The sequence below is a fragment of the Brachypodium distachyon genome, chromosome 1, assembly GCF_000005505.3.
Source record: "Brachypodium distachyon strain Bd21 chromosome 1, Brachypodium_distachyon_v3.0, whole genome shotgun sequence".
Classification (NCBI taxonomy): domain Eukaryota; kingdom Viridiplantae; phylum Streptophyta; class Magnoliopsida; order Poales; family Poaceae; genus Brachypodium; species Brachypodium distachyon.
In genome coordinates this window covers 62,335,670-62,353,508 of record NC_016131.3, presented here as the reverse complement: position 1 = coordinate 62,353,508, position 17,839 = coordinate 62,335,670, and the positions used below count along the sequence as shown (strand labels likewise).

General features: G+C 42.3%; 1 protein-coding gene across 1 annotated transcript; it reads left to right on the top strand.

The window, feature by feature from the left end:
• The first annotated feature begins 5,694 nt into the window (after positions 1 to 5,694).
• LOC100846443 (putative GTP diphosphokinase RSH1, chloroplastic) lies at positions 5,695 to 17,359 on the top strand. Its single transcript, XM_003557901.4, has 24 exons — positions 5,695 to 5,722; positions 5,862 to 6,076; positions 7,638 to 7,823; positions 8,240 to 8,305; positions 8,422 to 8,514; positions 8,622 to 8,753; positions 8,874 to 8,975; positions 9,063 to 9,140; positions 9,216 to 9,287; positions 10,248 to 10,355; positions 10,433 to 10,530; positions 12,369 to 12,429; positions 12,522 to 12,584; positions 12,664 to 12,720; positions 12,805 to 12,906; positions 13,001 to 13,159; positions 13,271 to 13,402; positions 13,478 to 13,564; positions 13,636 to 13,707; positions 15,369 to 15,455; positions 15,525 to 15,975; positions 16,304 to 16,365; positions 16,545 to 16,613; positions 16,686 to 17,359. Exons 1-24 carry the CDS (start codon positions 5,695 to 5,697, stop codon positions 16,776 to 16,778), a joined length of 2,673 nt encoding a protein of 890 aa, XP_003557949.1. The 3' UTR covers positions 16,779 to 17,359.
• Positions 17,360 to 17,839: the final 480 nt, after the last annotated feature.

Sequence of the window (17,839 nt, the reverse complement as noted above, 5' to 3'; positions counted from 1 at the left end):
GGTTTCACACTATTCGTGAATATGTCAAGGATGGTGACATAAAGATTTGCAAAGTACATACGGATCTGAATGTCGCAGACCCGTTGACTAAACCTCTTCCACGAGCAAAACATGATCAACACCAAGACTCCATGGGTGTTAGATTTATTACAATGTAAACTAGATTATTGACTCTAGTGCAAGTGGGAGACTGTTGGAAATATGCCCTAGAGGCAATAATAAATTTGTTATTATCATATTTCATTGTTCTTGATAAATGTTTATTGCCCATGCTATAATTGTATTGATTGGAAACTCAAATACATGTGTGGATAAATAAACAAATACCGTGTCCCTAATACGCCTCTACTAGATTAGCTCGTTGATTAAAGATGGTTAAGGTTTCCTAACCATAGACATGTGTTGTCATTTAATAACGAGATCATATCATTAGGAGAATGATGTGATGGACAGACCCAAACCTAAACATAGCTTTTGATCGTGTCACTTAAGTTTAAGTTGCTTATGTTTTATTATGTCAAGTATTATTTCTTTAGACCATGAGATCATGCCACTCCCTAGTACCGGAAGAATACTTTGTGGGCATCAACCGTCATCTCGTAACTGGGTGATCATAAAGGTGTTTTTCAGGTATCCCAGAAGGTGCTTGTTGGGTTGTATGGATCAAGACTGGGATTTGTCACTCCTTGTGACGGAGAGATATCTCTGGGCCCTCTCGGTAATATAACATCCTAATGAGCTTGCAAGCATGCGACTAATGTGTTTAGTTGCGGGGGTATTATATTACGGAACGAGTAAAGAGAACTTGCCGGTAACGAGATTAAACTAGGTATGGCGATACCGACGATCAAATCTCGGGCAAGTAATATATCGCGAGACAAAGAGAATTGGATACTGGATTAATTGAATCCTCGACATAGTGGTTCAACCGATGAGATCTTCGTGGAATATGTGGGAACTATTATGGACATGCAGGTCCCGCTATTGGTTATTGATATTTGATCATGTCCACATGTTCTCGAACCCGTAAGGTCACACACTTAACGTTTCATGTTGCTTGGGTTAGATGAGATAAATGATGATGATATCGAATTATGATTCGGAGTCTTGGATGGGATCCTAGACGCAACGAGGAGCTCCGGAATGTTCCGGAGATAAAGATTTATATATGGAAAGTTGTTTTCAGGGTTCTGGAAAGTTTGGAATATTTCCCGGTTTTGACCGGGAAGCTTGTAGAAGGTTCCGGAGGGATCCGGAGGGTTCCACCTTGAGGCCCACCTATCCCTGGGCTAAATGGGCCTGTGAGGGAGCACCCTGGCCTTAATGGGCCGAGGGGCTAGCCCACAGGGCCCATGCGGCCAGGAGGAGAGTCCTGGCCGCATGAGAGTCCTGGCCGCCGGAGAGTCCTGGCCGCCGGAGAGTCCTGGCCACGGGATAGTCCTGGCCGGCCACGCCTCCTCTACCCCTATATAAATAGAAGGGGGGGCAAGGGAGAGAGACACCCCAAGCTTTCAGTTGGATCTCTCTCCCCTGAGCCCTCCTCTCCTCCTCTTCTCACGCGCACGGCGTAGCCCTGCCCGTGAGAATATTCACCATAGTCACCACGCCGTCGTGCTGCCGGGATCTCGTCTACCTCTCCCTCTCGCTTGCTGGATCGAGGAAGGAGGAGACAACGTGAAGCTAAACGTGTGGATACCAAGGAGGTGCTGTCCGTTCGGCACTGAGATTGATCTCATTGAAAGTTCCACTACACCAACAACGATCTCGTGATCGTAACGCTTAGCGGTCTACGAGGGTATGGTGTTCATGATCCCTCTCGTTACATACATCTAGTATATATATTCTTGGGTTTTCTTCCGCACTTGTCGTAGGAAATTTTTTGTTTCCTATGCAATGAACCTAACAAAGGTCTACATGAAACAACCCAAGGGTTTTATCATGGAAGGCGAGGAAAACATGGGATGACGCCTAAAGAAATCCATTTATGGATTAAAGCAAGCTTCTAGACAGTGGTATCTAAAGTTTAATGAGACCATTAAGAAATTTGGTTTTAAAGAGAATGTTGAGGATAATTGCGTTTATGCAAAGTTTAAAAGTGGGAAATATATTTTCCTAATTCTGTACGTGGATGATATACTGCTTGCTAGCAGTGATGTCAGTCTACTACTAGAAACAAAGAAGTTTTTGTTCTCAAATTTTGATATGAAAGATCTTGGTGATGCATCATATGTCTTGGGCATAGAAATTCACCGAGATAGGAAAAATGGGGTTCTAGGACTATCGCAAAAGGCATATTTAGAAAAGATTCTAAAGAAATACAATATGCATGCGAGCAATGGCACACCTACTCTTATAGTCAAGGGCGACAGTTTTGGGAAATTTCAATGTCCCAAAAGTCAATATGAGATCGATCAAATGAAAGCGGTTCCATATGCTTCGGCAGTTGGAAACCTACAGTATGCACAAGTGTGCACTCGCCCTGACTTAGCTTTTATCACCGGGGTACTCGGTAGATATCAAGAAAATCCAGGCATAGAGCACTGGAAAATGTTAAAGAAAGCATTGCGTTATGCGCAAGGCACAAAAGGCCTCATGCTAACATATAGAAGATCTGATTCCCTAGAAATAAAAGGGTATTTAGATGCAGATTTTGCGGGAGATAAAGATGATAGGAAATCCACGTCAGGATATGTATTCACTCTCGCAGGCGGGGCTATTTCGTGGAGAAGCTCCAAACAGTCAATAGTTGCATCATCCACGATGTATGAAGAATTTATAGCATGTTATGAGGCCACGAGGCAGGCGATATGGTTAAAGAAATTTATACCCGACTTGAAAGTAGTGGATTGTATCGACAAACCACTAAAGATGTACTGAGACAATCAGCCCGCAGCGTTTTATACTCACAACAACAAGTGGAGTAATGCTACCAAACCAATAGAGATAAAGTATTATGTTGTAAAAGATAAAATCCAGGATCACACTATAAGTCTCGAGCATATAAAGACAAAGGATATGCTTGCGGATCCGCTTACGAAAGGCCTACCACCCAGTGTGTTCATGGAACACTTAGCCGGTTTGGGTTTAAGGGAAAGCCTATGATTCCTGGATAAAGAATGGCTCGAAAAGAACAGAATTTGTTTCAACATTGAAAGGTATGTCGTAACTGTCTGATTCTATCGGCAATTGAGCTGAGACGATAAAACATGCTCTACGTACTAATCGGTGGTGAAACGAGTAAAGCAAAATGTATATAGTTAAAAGAAAGTTGAGATCAATGGGGAGAATGTTAGAGTGATCTCCCATCTGGGCACATCGGGCCTAGATCTGACGCGCCCTGATCGGGGGCACCCAACCCAATATGGTTGGCGGGCCCCTGTCGCGCTGCGCTATATAAAGAGGTGGAGGGGCGGGACACGCACTACGAGGTTCGCTGCGTTTACCACCAACCCCACCGACACCCCTACCGATTTAGGGTTTCGCGCAGACAGCGACGGGAAGCTCCGCCGCCATCTCTCCCTCTCGCCCTCGACATGGCTGCCCCGTCGAGCTCCTCGTCGTCCCAAAGCGAAGGTATCCCTTCTCTCTCTCTCAATCCCGAATGCAATGTTGTATCACAGTAAAGCTATCTACCATCCCACGGTACTAACAATTTGTATACGGAAGATTTCAGAAATGAATTAGAAGTGTGCTCTTCGCGGGACTCCGGTTTGAATCCCTGATTAAAACGGTGATCAGCGTCCCCAGCAAATGACCGTGCAACAGCGCTTGGAGTCAGACACTCTACTCTACTACTCCCTTAATCCCTTTTGTCTTAAACTAGTCAGATGCTACTCGCCTCGTATTATTCTTCTCTTCGATTGATTCGCTGGAGTTGTCATCATGAACTGGTATACCAAATGCCGTACACAATTTTAACATCATGATCCATGAGCCCAAACGAGCGCCACTAGCCAGCATCTGCTCTAGTCAAACGCGATGTGGCTCGGAGGAATCATATCCAGCCGGCTTAGTGCTTCGTGTCGTCAATGCTTGTCACCACAAACCGTGCAACTTGGTGCGGTGCGGACCAATGTCATGCTTGCTCCTTTCCCTAGATCCCGAATCTAATATAGGCTTTGTCTGTGCAAGGGGACGGCTAAACTAAACTACGCAGTAGATTATAGGTGCAAGCGTCAAATCTCGGTGGAGACCGAGACGCGCGCGCGGAGTCCGACACTGGGAGGCTGGAGCCTGGAGGAGTGTCAAGTGTGAGCTTAGCGCAGCAATGAGCGAAGCCGCGCGCTCTTGTTCCGGGTGGAGACATGGGCGACAATGCCGCTGGGCTTTTGGCCGGCCACTTTCCGCTCCGACGAAACCAAGTCGCTCGATGCTGCTCTCCGTCTTCCTTCGGTGAACATGTCACGTAGTCAGGACGTCGCGATAGAACTATGCTGCAGAGGCCTAGAGGGCACGACTCTGGGGCAGATGCCATACATTTATCTCTGCTTTGCTTGTCGATATAGCAGTCCCGGCCTTTCGAAGAGTCTATCGGAGTTGTCTTGTCTTCGGACGCATGGCAGACGTGCGCGCTTTGACGAACAATACGTGTAAACAAGGACGCTGGACATGGGGACATCGAGGATGATTTTTGCGCTCAATACTCTCTCTGTTCCTATTTGGCGTCGGAAATTTCGCAAAAAAACCTTGCTATTTCCTGAGATCGACCTGCAGTCCACGTTCTGCCGGAATTTTTGCAAAAAACCCTGTAGTTTTTTGAAATAAACGCGCAGTCCACGTTCAATTGAATATGTGTACTGCAGGTTGATTTCGTAAATTAATAGGGTTTTTTTTTGCAAAATGACCTGTGCCAATTAACAGAAACGGAGGGAGTAATAATCAGCAAAAGAGTTAGACATATGCTTGTGGTGGTAAGGATGGGGGATGGCTACCAGCAAGATGCCGTATATCTATGCTCCTTGCCAAGAAAAAAGGTTCACGTGTGTAACTGAGCAATTTCCACATTATCCAACATGGCAAAAATTTCAAATCAAAAGTGCAAACATCTCAATACATTTTCTAAAGTAAACTACGAACATGCTCCCTCCGTGTTAAAAGAATGTAAAGAGCAAAAAAATTTGCATTTTCATAAAAAAAAACATGCATGTAAATGCCACGATGCTCACGAGCAAGACGTGCACTACGCTCTTCGTCACTTTGCCCATGAATGTCCATGATTATAACACGCACGAAAAATTCATGAATTCGCCTTTTTTTTTCCCAAGAGCTGAGCTACAAGTGGAGAGGGGAGCACTACGATCCAGTGATCCACACCATTTCCTGCCGGGAGGCCAGAAATAATCAACAAAAACCTCCAAGATTTCACGACGAAAACAGGAAAAGGAAAGTAGAATCTGAGACCGGCAGAGAGGTAAAGCTCCAGGCTCCAACCCTTTGCCCCCCGAAAGGCACAGCCCTATTTTACTTCACCACGGCCGCGCGGCCTTTGTGTGGCCTCCCTCCGTCTCGTGTTATCCCTTCTTCTTCTTCCCCGTCTCGCCTCCTCTCTTCTTCCTCCTCCTCGGCAAACCCCCTCTCGGTCTCGGCCGCTCGCTGCGCCTGCCCAACTCGTGCCCTGCCGGAGCCTGGGTGGTCCAAGACGAATCCCGCCTCGCCGGACACCGCGCCGCCGATGAGATTGGCCGCCGCCGCGCCATGCAACCCCCGACGGCCGCTGTGTCCGGTAAGCCTCGACCACCCTCGCTAAACCCGCAATTCGATTCAGTTTCTGCTATACTCGGCTAGGGTTTTTTGGGGGAAAATATTGTTCTTCCGGAGTCTGATGTTTTTTTCTTTCTTCTTCGTGCTGTGTATGTGTGCAGCCTCTTCGATGGAGTGCATGAGCTCGTGCAGGGCCTCGTGGAAGGGGGTCGGTGGCGGGAGGCCGTACGAGTGCAGCGTGCTCTCCTGCGCCTGGAACGCGCCCCGCGCGCTGACTGGCTCGCTTGCCAGCACCACGCAGTGCTCCTCCTGCAGCCACGCTGAAGCCGGAGGAGGGTGGAGGCGGCGAGGGCGGTCGCGGCGGAGTAACAATACCGTATGTTGCTGCTACCTGTTAAGATTCTGTTATGTAGCTGTAATGTCGATTGTTTTTGCTACTTTAGGGCTAACTCGGTGAGAATGGTGGTGCTTAGTAGTGTTTTACCCCATTTTGGTTGAATTAGTAAAACATTTTCCTGAAATTTCAAAACCATCAAACCCTCATTATAAACTTGATTCCTCTAGCTCTAGGTCATGCGAAATTTTGATGTACCTTGTCTTAAGAGGGGAAAACCTCCATTTGCATGACATGCTATTTCCTTTTTGTTCCGTTATTATGTGTATATCAGACATGTCTTGTGTATAGACATATGTGGTGCTTTTCTCCTGGTTTTCATATTTGCTGCGTGACACCAGTAGAATCTATCTAGAATGTGAAGCCAGAGACGCACTTGACTGACTGCATATGCTATTTTTCGGGGGCATTCTCATTCTATTCTTTTCATGGCATTGGCTTTGTTATTCTATTGGTGCCATTTGATTGATTAGCTGAATGATACTATCTTCATTGCAAGACTATGTTCCATCCATCTATGTGAAACATGCAAAGTCAAAATATGTAACTAAAGTGAGCATTGCTTCTGTATTTAGTTTGGACCCACAAGTACTTTGTTTCACGGGTGTTACATGAACTTTATGTGGATTTGGAAATTAGCAGGATCTGGATTTCCTAATCAATTACCCCCCCCCCCCCTTCAGCTATACTCTTTAAAGATGTTATGCTCTTTAGCTATCCGCAATTGGCTTTATGACTGATCCTGTGTACTCATACAGTACATTCTTTCTTAGCTTTCCCATCTAATTCACAAGATAAGTGTGCCCATTTTATCTCATTACACATGTTTTTTCCTTCTTTTTTCTTTTGACCTGTAGACATAGCTTTGAGCTAAATAGTCAATTCTCACAAATTGACACACGTCTGGTTTTCATGTTTACTATTGCCTTCAGAATACACTACTATCTCGCGGTAGATATTTGCTAGCACTATGCTAGCCGCACTTTGTGCAAATATAGTTAATTGTGATTTTCAACAAGTGCGTCAAACTACTTTTGCCAACACAAGTATACTCCACACTTTTTAGAGTGCCACGAATATGAATTTGACGCGCTTTGGAGCCGAATTGATGCACTTCAAAGTGCATCCACTAATCTACCGTGACGTAGTGATAACATATGAATAATGTTTTTAAGATAACATAGTGAAATCATTAAATTTGAAAGAATCCGAGCCAGTGAAAAGGTACATAAATACATCTAGATGACTAGATCACTCAACAACAGCATAAGACACATACCTGTCCAGAAAAGCATCTTCGTAGCTACCACTAACTACATTACAATTAGTGTGTATCTTAACACTGACTAACATACAGCGCTGATACTACTAAATTACTAATCATGAAATAGTTAATTATATGAGCATTTAAGATCTCATACCAAAAGTGGTTACCGTGCGCACACTAGCGTTTTTAATGGCTACCATCACACATTGGTTACACTGAAAAGTTGTAGTGATTCTTTCCAATTGTTCTTAATACCTGTTGCTTTTTTCTTCTCAGTTGCTGCACGTCACCTGCGCAGAAGACGTGAACAAAGGGAAGCTGTGTCAAGGTCCACCCGCTAGTTTTGTTTCCTCCGGAAAAAAATTCGGATCTTGGTCAACTCCAGTGGAATCAACATGGAAAGTTTCCTGCCATTCGTCATCTGAACCTTTGAACCTTGTTTCTCCGGAAACTTTGTGGGAGGTGTGTCACTATCAGCATTCCAGTTTGCCCACTAGCTTATAACTATTTCATGATCAAATGTTAACAAATATAATGTTTGTCATCTTTTCTCTTGTCCTTCCAAAAATCTCCAAGCACACATGACTATGAAGTCAAGAAAGTCCATACCCATTTTCTGCGTCTCATTCTTTTGTAGACACATTTGATAACGAGTAACAAAAACAAGCAAGAATTTAACCCCTCAAGATTTGTAGAAAATGTGGACAATTCTAGGGTAAGCACTGATTGTGTAGTGTGGTGGTTAATGTTCTTAGTTCAACGTTGTATATTTACCGATCAAAGATACCCTGAAAGGCAACTAAACATTGATTTTGGTGGGAAGCAAGATTCGACTTTTTTTCTGTTGCATTTTAATTTTTAATTGAATTACATAACAGGGTCTCAGACCAGCCATCTCATACCTTCAACCTGAAGAGTTGAATTTTGTACATGATGCTTTAAAGGTAATTTATATCTGATATCGTCCTTCTATGTGGCTTGCAAACAGTATTCTATACTTCCTGATTTCTTGATTAGTGTATCAAGAGGCTGCATCATGACATCTTATGACCTAATGCAGTTAGCATATGAAGCACATAATGGGCAGAAACGCAGAAGTGGGGAACCTTTCATCATTCATCCCGTTGAAGTTGCTCGCATTCTTGGGGAGCATGTGAGTATTAATATATCATTGAACTGTGAAGATGTATTTTCCTCAAGTGTTCCTAGTATGAACATAATGAGGTTAGGTATGTTGCTCTGATTCATGGACATATTTAGGAACTTGACTGGGAATCAATTGCTGCTGGTTTATTGCATGACACTGTCGAAGATACTGACATGGTTACATTTGAAACAATACAAAATGAGTTTGGGGCAACAGTACGTCGTATTGTTGAAGGGGAGACAAAGGTATACTCTTTAGCTCAGATGTTTATGTTTTGTAATTTCTCTACTGCTAACTGTAAAATGTGTTTGATCTAGGTATAGTGATATCAATGCAATCGTAAACCTGTTTAATTGCAACTACAGGTGTCTAAGTTAGGGAAACTTCAATGCAAAAATGAGTGTAGTTCAAAACAGGATGTCAAAGCTGAAGACTTACGACAGATGTTTCTTGCCATGACAGAAGAGGTATTTTTCCCGTATAGATTGTTTTATCGTCAGCAGCTTTGAATTATATACTAGTTCCCACCAAAATAAAAGAATAATCTTCTGTAGGTTCGTGTAATCATTGTGAAACTGGCGGACAGGTTGCATAACATGCGTACTCTTACACATATGCCTCAGCACAAGCAGGTAAGTTCCTTTTCTATTTGTATAAGATCTCATTGTAACTTTGTTCCATCTTGTTTTAAGCACTGCTCTTTCCAGTATGCCATTGCCATGGAGACACTGCAGGTCTTTGCGCCCCTAGCAAAACTTCTTGGGATGTATCAAATAAAGGTACCTGATGGTGAAATCACCTAAAAGATAACTGCTATTGTATCAAACTTCAGTAATGTGATGCTTCTTTTGTGTTCTCACTGATGTGTTGTTTCTAACTGTGAATTCTACTTTGCATGTTGCTATCATCTCTTGCAATAAATTGAAAAGGTCAACTTTTGGCCCCTAAACTTTTAACTGAAGTCTACTCCCTCTGATCCATAATAAGTGCCGGGGATTTAGTACAAAGTTAAATGAAACTATTATATGAACATAAAAATCATGTTGATCAATGGTGGAGTTAAATGGAAAGTGTAACTATGATTTCCATTTACGATTCTATTTGCCTGGAAATGCAAATTATAAAGAAACATCATCCACAGTAAATGCGAAAACATTTAACGTTAATATCAAATGCGAAAATCATGTTGATACTCCACGATTATTTGCTTTAAGATTCTAAGTTAAATGTTTCGTTTCACTAATGCCAAATAGTGTGAACCTCTGATACCTATCGTGTTACACTTTCAGAAATCCGTATGACAGAACCCATTGTATTCAAAGCAAAATTGATCCTAGTTATTTGCTTTTACCTGTGTTGAAATACCGCCGTTCGCTTATTTTCCTGCAAACTTGCTTATACACATATTTTGCGGACTCTCACTTAACCTTCAAGTTCAACTGCAACACCGGTGGTTTTAGTGGTGGCTTTGGGGACTTAAAAGGACATAACCCCAAAGCTATGAGACCAACGAAAGTTTTTTTTTTGATTCGTCGTATGACAAAGCAGATGGTTATATGCTGGTATATTGTAGTGTGAAAAAAAGGTTTTATGCATATTTCTTTTCATGTTGCATAATCTGTAGATCCATGCAATGTGACAATGCCTATGTTTTCTTAAGGGAGCAACTTATTATAGCCTGCTGATGTTTTACTTGGCAAACTTGCACTTTCCATAACCGTTAGCATTTACCATTGCAGTCTGAGTTAGAATATCTGTCCTTCATGTACATGAATCCTGGCGATTTCACTGAACTAAGAAAAAGAGTCGAAGACATCTTTAAGGCCCATGAACAAGAATTGGAAGAGGTACCATATTTTGATATTAACGTTAAATATTTTCGCATTTACTGTGGATGATGTTTCTTTATGGTTCGCATTTCCAGGCAAATAGAATCTTAAAGCAAAAAATCGCGGAGGATCAATTTCTTGATCTTGTGAGTGTTGAGACAGAAGTGCGCTCGGTCTGCAAAGAACTTTACAGGTCGAACCAACGTGCTATTTCATTAAGTTGAAATAAGTAATATCTTTAGGCTTCACCTTGATTAAGATAAATTTTCTTTCTTCACGAGGATCCAGGCTGCAGAGTCTCAACTTAGTTTATTTCCTTTCTAGTGATTTAGTTTTCGTAGATATAGATTTCCTTAGCTTGTCATAATTCTGATCAATTCAATTTTAATTTTGGCCACACAATTCTTTGGGGGCAGACAGGTAGGTAGTTTCTGTACAATTTCTCTACCTGGATGTTTATAAATGGATATGACTATGGATTGGACTACCGATCGCTAGCACCCATCAGACTACCAGGCTACCATTTGATGGAGTCTGCGGATATTTGGATTAGTGTTGGAACGAGCACCTCTTTCTCTATGTAGTTTCCACCTAAGGCTCCAACTAATTCCGATTTGTTTCAAAAACATTACTGCTTCTGAAAATCGGACATATTGCAATCACTCCTTGTATGATCCTATAGTTTCCAACAAGTAATACGCACAGTTTCAAAACGGTCAAAAAGGACATACGGCCTACGCATACAACTTGACAAAAAATTAATCAACTAGTTTGACTTGTCATATAAGCCTATGGTCATCCACAATCCTTCACCAATGCTTCGTGTAATCAAGTATGGCTTAGTTTCTACATCAGTTTAGCTAGCTCGACTACACTAAATCTCGGTCTCATTCATTACTCATTAGTTCTGAATGCTTTGTACAATGAAAAACGGACAACTTCCCCTTTAGTTCAGAATGTTTCTATTACAATACATTTCTGTTTCCCACTTTCCTACATTCGTTCAGGTTGCTTCATACGATAAAAAGACCAGAATGTATTTGCTTCACAAACAAAGATGCATTGTAGTATCAAATAAAAGAAAATGTTTGTAGTCCAAACGTTCAGAACTTAAGGCAACAGCATGCTGCCACAGCTGGCCTCATGACCACGTCAGTGAAGGTCCACGTCTCGTCAAACTCAAACTCAAGAGGGGGTTTGACAACCTTCTTTCCATCCCACTCGCTGTTCTCGGACAAGAAACAGAGAGTAGTGGCTTCACGCTGCTGACAACGTGCTGGAACTTGGCCACCATGTAGTGACTGTTGCCTCTTGCCACGGAGATGAACCCCAGATCGTTTTTGAAGATGTGACGATCAGGGCCAGGGACGGCTGAGGCGGCTGTGGAGGACACACTGTAGACGATTTAGCCTGATCCTGGGGACACGGCTGATGCGCAAGGAGGGCTCTGCGCAGTCAACGGTCATGCCAGGTGTGCATCAAGTGAGGGGACGCCAGAGTCGTCGATGGCAAGGATGCTGGTGCCCGACTTGGCGGGCTGACGCTCTGGGTGCAGTGTGAGTTGGTAAGGCATGTCGGCCGGCGAGAGTGCGGGGGCCCATCTTGCCACCATTTGTTTCAATTCCTATTTGCCTGCTTGCAAGTCTCCGTTGATTTATGATTTGAAACTTATCTCCTCAACCTAATAAAGCGGTTTCATTTAGTAAATACGTGTTTCCTTGCTTCTTAACCGATAGATGAAACTGATGTGCGGCTCTGGCCACTTCCGAGCGAAGACTTCAGATTTATAGGCCGAGCAAAAGCGTTTAGCTTTGTAGAAGGGGGGAAATTGTTTTGCCACTGTGCCGCATTGCTGGCAAACATCAGTTCATAATGTGGCACACTTATGGAAATTGATATTTGCTGTCATTTACATCTTACAACCAAAATATCAAACTTTCTTAGGAGTCATCATTATGTGGTTTCAAGTTTGAAATAGAGTGTAATGTTTTTCACTTTGGTGGATTGCTTATTATTTTGGTCATCTTGCAGCATTTATAGAACTGCTCTCAAATCCAAAAGTTCAATTAATGAGGTAAACCAGGTTGCTCAGGTACGATGTTCTAGAATATCTGTATAGGTGATTATTGATATGCAGTTTTATGATTCCTTCTAAATACACATGTCTTTACATAATTTGCTCAGCTCCGGATCATCATAAAACCAAAATCCTGCAATGGTGTTGGGCCATTGTGCACCGCACAGCAGGTAATATTATATACCAAGTATTATTGTGTTTATGCAGTCAATTTGTCATTGATGAACAAGTATGTTCAATTTGATTCAGATCTGCTACCATGTCCTTGGTCTTGTTCATGGTATCTGGACACCTATACCTCAAGCGGTGAGTTATCTGCTTTCTGTAGTTCAATGCTGCTTTGACTTAAGATTCTTCTGTAATTTTTCTAAAACTCAGCTCTGCCTATAGGTAAAAGACTACATTGCAACTCCAAAGCCTAATGGCTATCAAAGTCTACACACTACAGTGATACCATTTCTGAATGAGAGTATGTTCCATTTGGAAGTTCAGGTAATATTGTCTACTCTTGGTAAGATTTAAAGTATAGAAACTCAAGCATAAGATTTAGTTCCAAGTTACATATTATGCTCCAACTGTATTGTAGATAAGGACAGAGGATATGGATATGATAGCAGAAAGAGGCATCGCTGCACACTACAGTGGAAGAGGGGTGGTTTCAGGGCCTGTTCGTCCTGGAATATCTAGTGGAAGAAATTCAGATGGGAAAGTGATCTGCCTTAACAATACGGGCTTTGCTTTGAGGGTATATATTTAATTGTTTAGTAGAATGATAAAGATTATTGTACTTCACATTAATTAGTATTGTCTCATTTGACCTAATAAGAGTTCTCCAATGACTTGCCATCTTCAATAGATTGGGTGGCTCAATGCAATACGTGAATGGCAAGAAGAGTTTGTTGGTAACATGAGCTCTCGGGAATTTGTGGATACTATCACCAGAGATCTTCTGGGAAGCCGTGTCTTTGTGTTTACACCTAAAGGCGAGGTGAGTCACTGAACTTGGAGGAGAAATGACTTTCGTTTGGGTAGGTCACTTGGCTAACTATATTTGCACCCCCAGATTAAAAATCTGCCCAAGGGGGCCACTGTGATTGATTATGCATACCTGATCCATACAGAAATTGGCAACAAAATGGTAGCAGCAAAGGTTAGTTATGGAAAAATAGGTGTACAATTTAACAATTAATTGTATGAGGGTGCTCATGTTCTCCTTTTCAGGTGAATGGTAATCTAGTTTCACCAATCCACGCACTTGCAAATGCTGAAGTTGTGGAGATTATAACTTACGATGTCAGTATTCTTCACACAGATTGCATGCTTTCAATTTAATTGTGGTATTGTTTTTTCATATTTCGTGGAAATAGGATTACAAAGAAAAGCTGGCACTAATAGGAAGGCTATGACCATCAATTTTGTTCTCCAAATATAAACTGAATTTCAACAAAATTGACCCAAAGTCCAAACAAATTTGAAATTTGGACTCCGTGCGAAACTAATTCACAAATCTGACCCTTTCCAGTAGCGCCCGCACATTAGGCGTTACACCCTGCACCATAACGCCCTGTTACTTGGTGTTGAACCGATGCCAGCGTGGCGATGCTTGGCCAGCGTGGCTATTCCGGGGACCCAAGCGCGCCTCGTCTCGGGGCGCTATACCGCTCCTATAGCTCCTCGTCCCCAGGCGCTATACCCCCGTGCCCTAAAGTGGCCGAACCGCTCGGGCCGGAGGCACAGCACACACAGAAGGCATGTCGTTTTTCCTCTTGCGAAAGAACAGGGGGCCGGCGGCGGTTGCTCTGCCCAAAATCCTTGTATTCTCCGTGGATTTCGTTTGATTTTTCTCCTCAAGGTATTCTCCTCCCATCCCCTGAATTATGTCCGTTAAAATTGCTTCGATTTGCTATCTATGTGTGATTAGAGGGGAAAACTAGGGTTTTCTTCAACTACTCCTCGATCTGTTCTAGGAATGACTGAATTTGTTCTCGAGATCGATCTGTTTTCTTCAACAGATTGAGGAGTAGTTAAAGAAAACCCTAGTTTTCCCCTCGAATCACACATAGATAGCAAATCGAAGCAATTTTAACGGACATAATTCAGGGGATGGGAGGAGAATACCTTGGGGAGAAAAATCGAACGAAATCCACAGAGAATACAAGGATTTTGGGCAGAGATTTGAGGTGGAGCAACCGCCGCCGCCCCCCTGTTCTTCCGCGAGAGGAAAAACGATGTGCCTTTTGTGTGTGCTGTGCCTCCGGCCTGAGCGGTTCGGCCACTTTAGGGCATGGGGGTATAGCGTCCTGAGACGAGGCGCTATAGTGGCGGGCGTGGGTCCCCGGAATAGCCACGCTGGCATCGGTTCAACGCCAAGTGACAGGGCGTTATGGTGCAGGGTGTAACGCCTTATGTGCGGGCGCTACTGGAAAGGGTCAGATTTGTGAATTAGTTTCGCGCGGAGATCAGATTTCAAATTTTTTTGGACTTTGGGTCAATTTTGTCGAAATTCAGAAATATAAACTTCATAAAATTGTGTTCTCATTCCAGCGTATAGGCATCTAACTAAAAAGATAGTCTAATGTTCTTCTTCTACCTGTAGTCCACCTACCAAATTTTCAACTTGCTACAGAAAAATCTATACTGCAGCCTGAAGATCCATATAGGGGCCGGGATCCTGGCATATTCTAAACTTTTAGGTACCCGGTTGCTCTGATATTAAGGTGCTTAATGGTGGGATGACTGAATGGGTGCTTGCTATTTCTTCCTAGCACAGTTCTTTAGGGGCTGCAATGTCGTGTAAATGATTTGCATGTCTGCTCTCTAGATCCACTGTTACTCTTTGTAGTGTTTTCCATTTATCCACCAACAGGATTCCAAGGCAGCAATTGTATTAGCATACATATATTATCTCTGTGGTCATGCGTGTAAACCTGACTTGCTTTTTTAACTTGTTTCAGAAATTATCTGGTAAGTATGCATTCGAACGCCACCAGCAGTGGTTACAACATGCGAAAACTCGCAGTGCTAGACACAAAATCATGAAAGTAGGTCTCATCATCATTGATTGCTTACATTATTAGATTGCTGCAGTAGCTAATCATTTGCCTATACAGTTCTTAAGGGAGCAAGCTGCTCTTTCTGCTACTGAAATAACTGCGGATGCAGTTAATAACTTTGTCGCTGATCTTGAAGATGAAAGTGACAGTGAGCAGTTAATTCCTAGCACTCAAAATGGGGACTATAAGTTCAATTGGCAGAAGATATTAAGTTCCAACAAATTATCCTTTGCGAACAAGAATATTGATGGCTTTTTCCCTGTTAACAATGTTCACACTCCAAAGATTAATGGGAAGCACAACAAAACTGTGAAGGAACTTGGCATCAAAATCAATGGTTCAACAATTCGAGGTGATAGCTCCACTGAGTTCATGCACTCTGGCATCCCCACCCGTAAGGAAATTTTTGCTAGTCTGGATCACTGGAAATCTGGTAAAATTTCTTCCTGGCACAATACAGAAGGCAACTCTATCCAATGGCTTTGCATAGTGTGTGTTGATCGGAAAGGTATCATTCTTGTGCCATCAAACTGTTGAGCTAAACTGGAAATATTAATGTCTCCCTAGCCTCACAACGTGATAAGGCTAACTGTGCCTATGTTCACCTCCACTTACTTTGTGCCCTGTATTACTGTTTGCCTATCTTCCTTGGGCAGACTGATTTAACTACTGTACATTCTATCGCTTCTCTTGAATGGAATACTTGCGATTAGTTGAAGCATCAATTAACTTGCATCATCTATTTGTCATTGTAATTTTTTATGGGCTGTGTTGTTAATGAGCTTTCATTGCAAGTATTAGTAAAACCATTTCAATTGATCTTTTAACATTCACAGGGATAATGGCCGAAGTAACATCGGCTTTGACAGCTTGCGGAATTACCATATGTTCTTGTGTGGTATGTGGACTGAACTTCCCTCAATTAGTTGAAATAGTCATTATTTTCGTGTGCGGAAATTATGTATCAAGTATCAACACCTTCTTTCTTAAATTTTTATTTTATTATTACCCAGCCCTGGCAATTGCATTTGGCCACCACCCCCTTCAATTTTTGACCATCTAACTTGTACTTTTCAGGCAGAGAGAGACAAAAGGAGAGGTATGGGTGTCCTATTGTTCCATTTTGAGGGAACTAATGAGAATTTGGTATGCTCTCTTAGCTGACTAGTACCTACTTGTACAAAGAGTATATAGCCTAAATAAACACTATAATTGCAGGTCAGTGCTTGTGCCAGCGTTGAGATGATTCTTGGTGTTCTTGGTTGGTCTGTTGGGTGTAGCTATAATCCATTGGGTGTGCTTGAGTGCTAGTGCGTCCCAATCGCTGTGCTGCATAGATCACCTTTTGTCTCCACCTGAATTGAGTAAATTGTGGGAACACCAACGAATCAGACACTTGGTTGTTCAGTCAGATCTCGGTTGATGAACGGTGGAACCCTTCTTTGTCAAAGCGAGAGTAACGGCAGAGGAAACTAGAACCAGATAATATGCTTCATTTGGAAGCTAGAGAGTGTACATAGCTGAGCGAGTAGTATACTGTTAGTGCAGGGATTGGTTCGTTTTTATACAAAAAGGCCTCCTTGAATGACCAAATAAAGGCTTCTTTTCTCTTTCCGCCCTTCCCTTCGGTGGGTTGCATATACAAGTTTTTGTGCCTGGAGTTTTGATCTGGAATGTCAATGCCCCAAATTTTGCCCTTGTCTGGACTGCTTGATAAGTACTATGAGAAAATGTCTACCAAAATGTCAGCTGGTGTTGCTCTGAGCTGCTTCTTCCAAATAATTTGGAGATTGGCATCTTTTTTTTTTTCATGTAACCAATGTTGACAAATGGATGATCACACAGTAGCTGGTTTGTAGTGTGAGCATGAGAAGAGATGCTTTTGAAAGTAAGACACACTAGTAGTGGTCCAGTATCCCCCATCTTTTGAATTACATCCTTTTTTTTAAACATGCATTTCTTATGAACTTTCCTTGATGGAATGACGAAAGAGGAGATGACATGATTTGGTGAATTGGATGACGGTAAAGAGTTATGATGACAGTCCCTTCACATCATGAAAATTTTATGTTTCGGTTTGTCAAGATAGTAGGAGCTATTTGAATTGATGATGACATGAAAACTTTACGTACTCAGTTTGTAAATATTAAATGAATCTTAATTAGTGGAGATCAATTTTACAACAGAGACACTGTTGAGTTTAGTGGTGGGACACTGCATTTTGATTTTTTTGGTAGAATTAACTGACTCTTTGCATGTTGAGCTTACAAACGTCAGTGAGGCTCAACATTATAGTGTGGGGATCAACTTTATACGAAATCATGTGCACATTTCACAATGTTAATTTTAGTGATCGTCTTTGTGATTTTCAA

Coding starts and splice junctions, on each gene's coding strand:
- LOC100846443 (XM_003557901.4), top strand. CDS start 5,695: ATGCAACCCCCGACGGCCGCTGTGTCCG. Junction 10,531..12,368: donor GTCTGCAAAGAACTTTACAG/GTCGAACCAACG, acceptor GTCATCTTGCAG/CATTTATAGAACTGCTCTCA. Junction 16,614..16,685: donor AGGGAACTAATGAGAATTTG/GTATGCTCTCTT, acceptor CTATAATTGCAG/GTCAGTGCTTGTGCCAGCGT.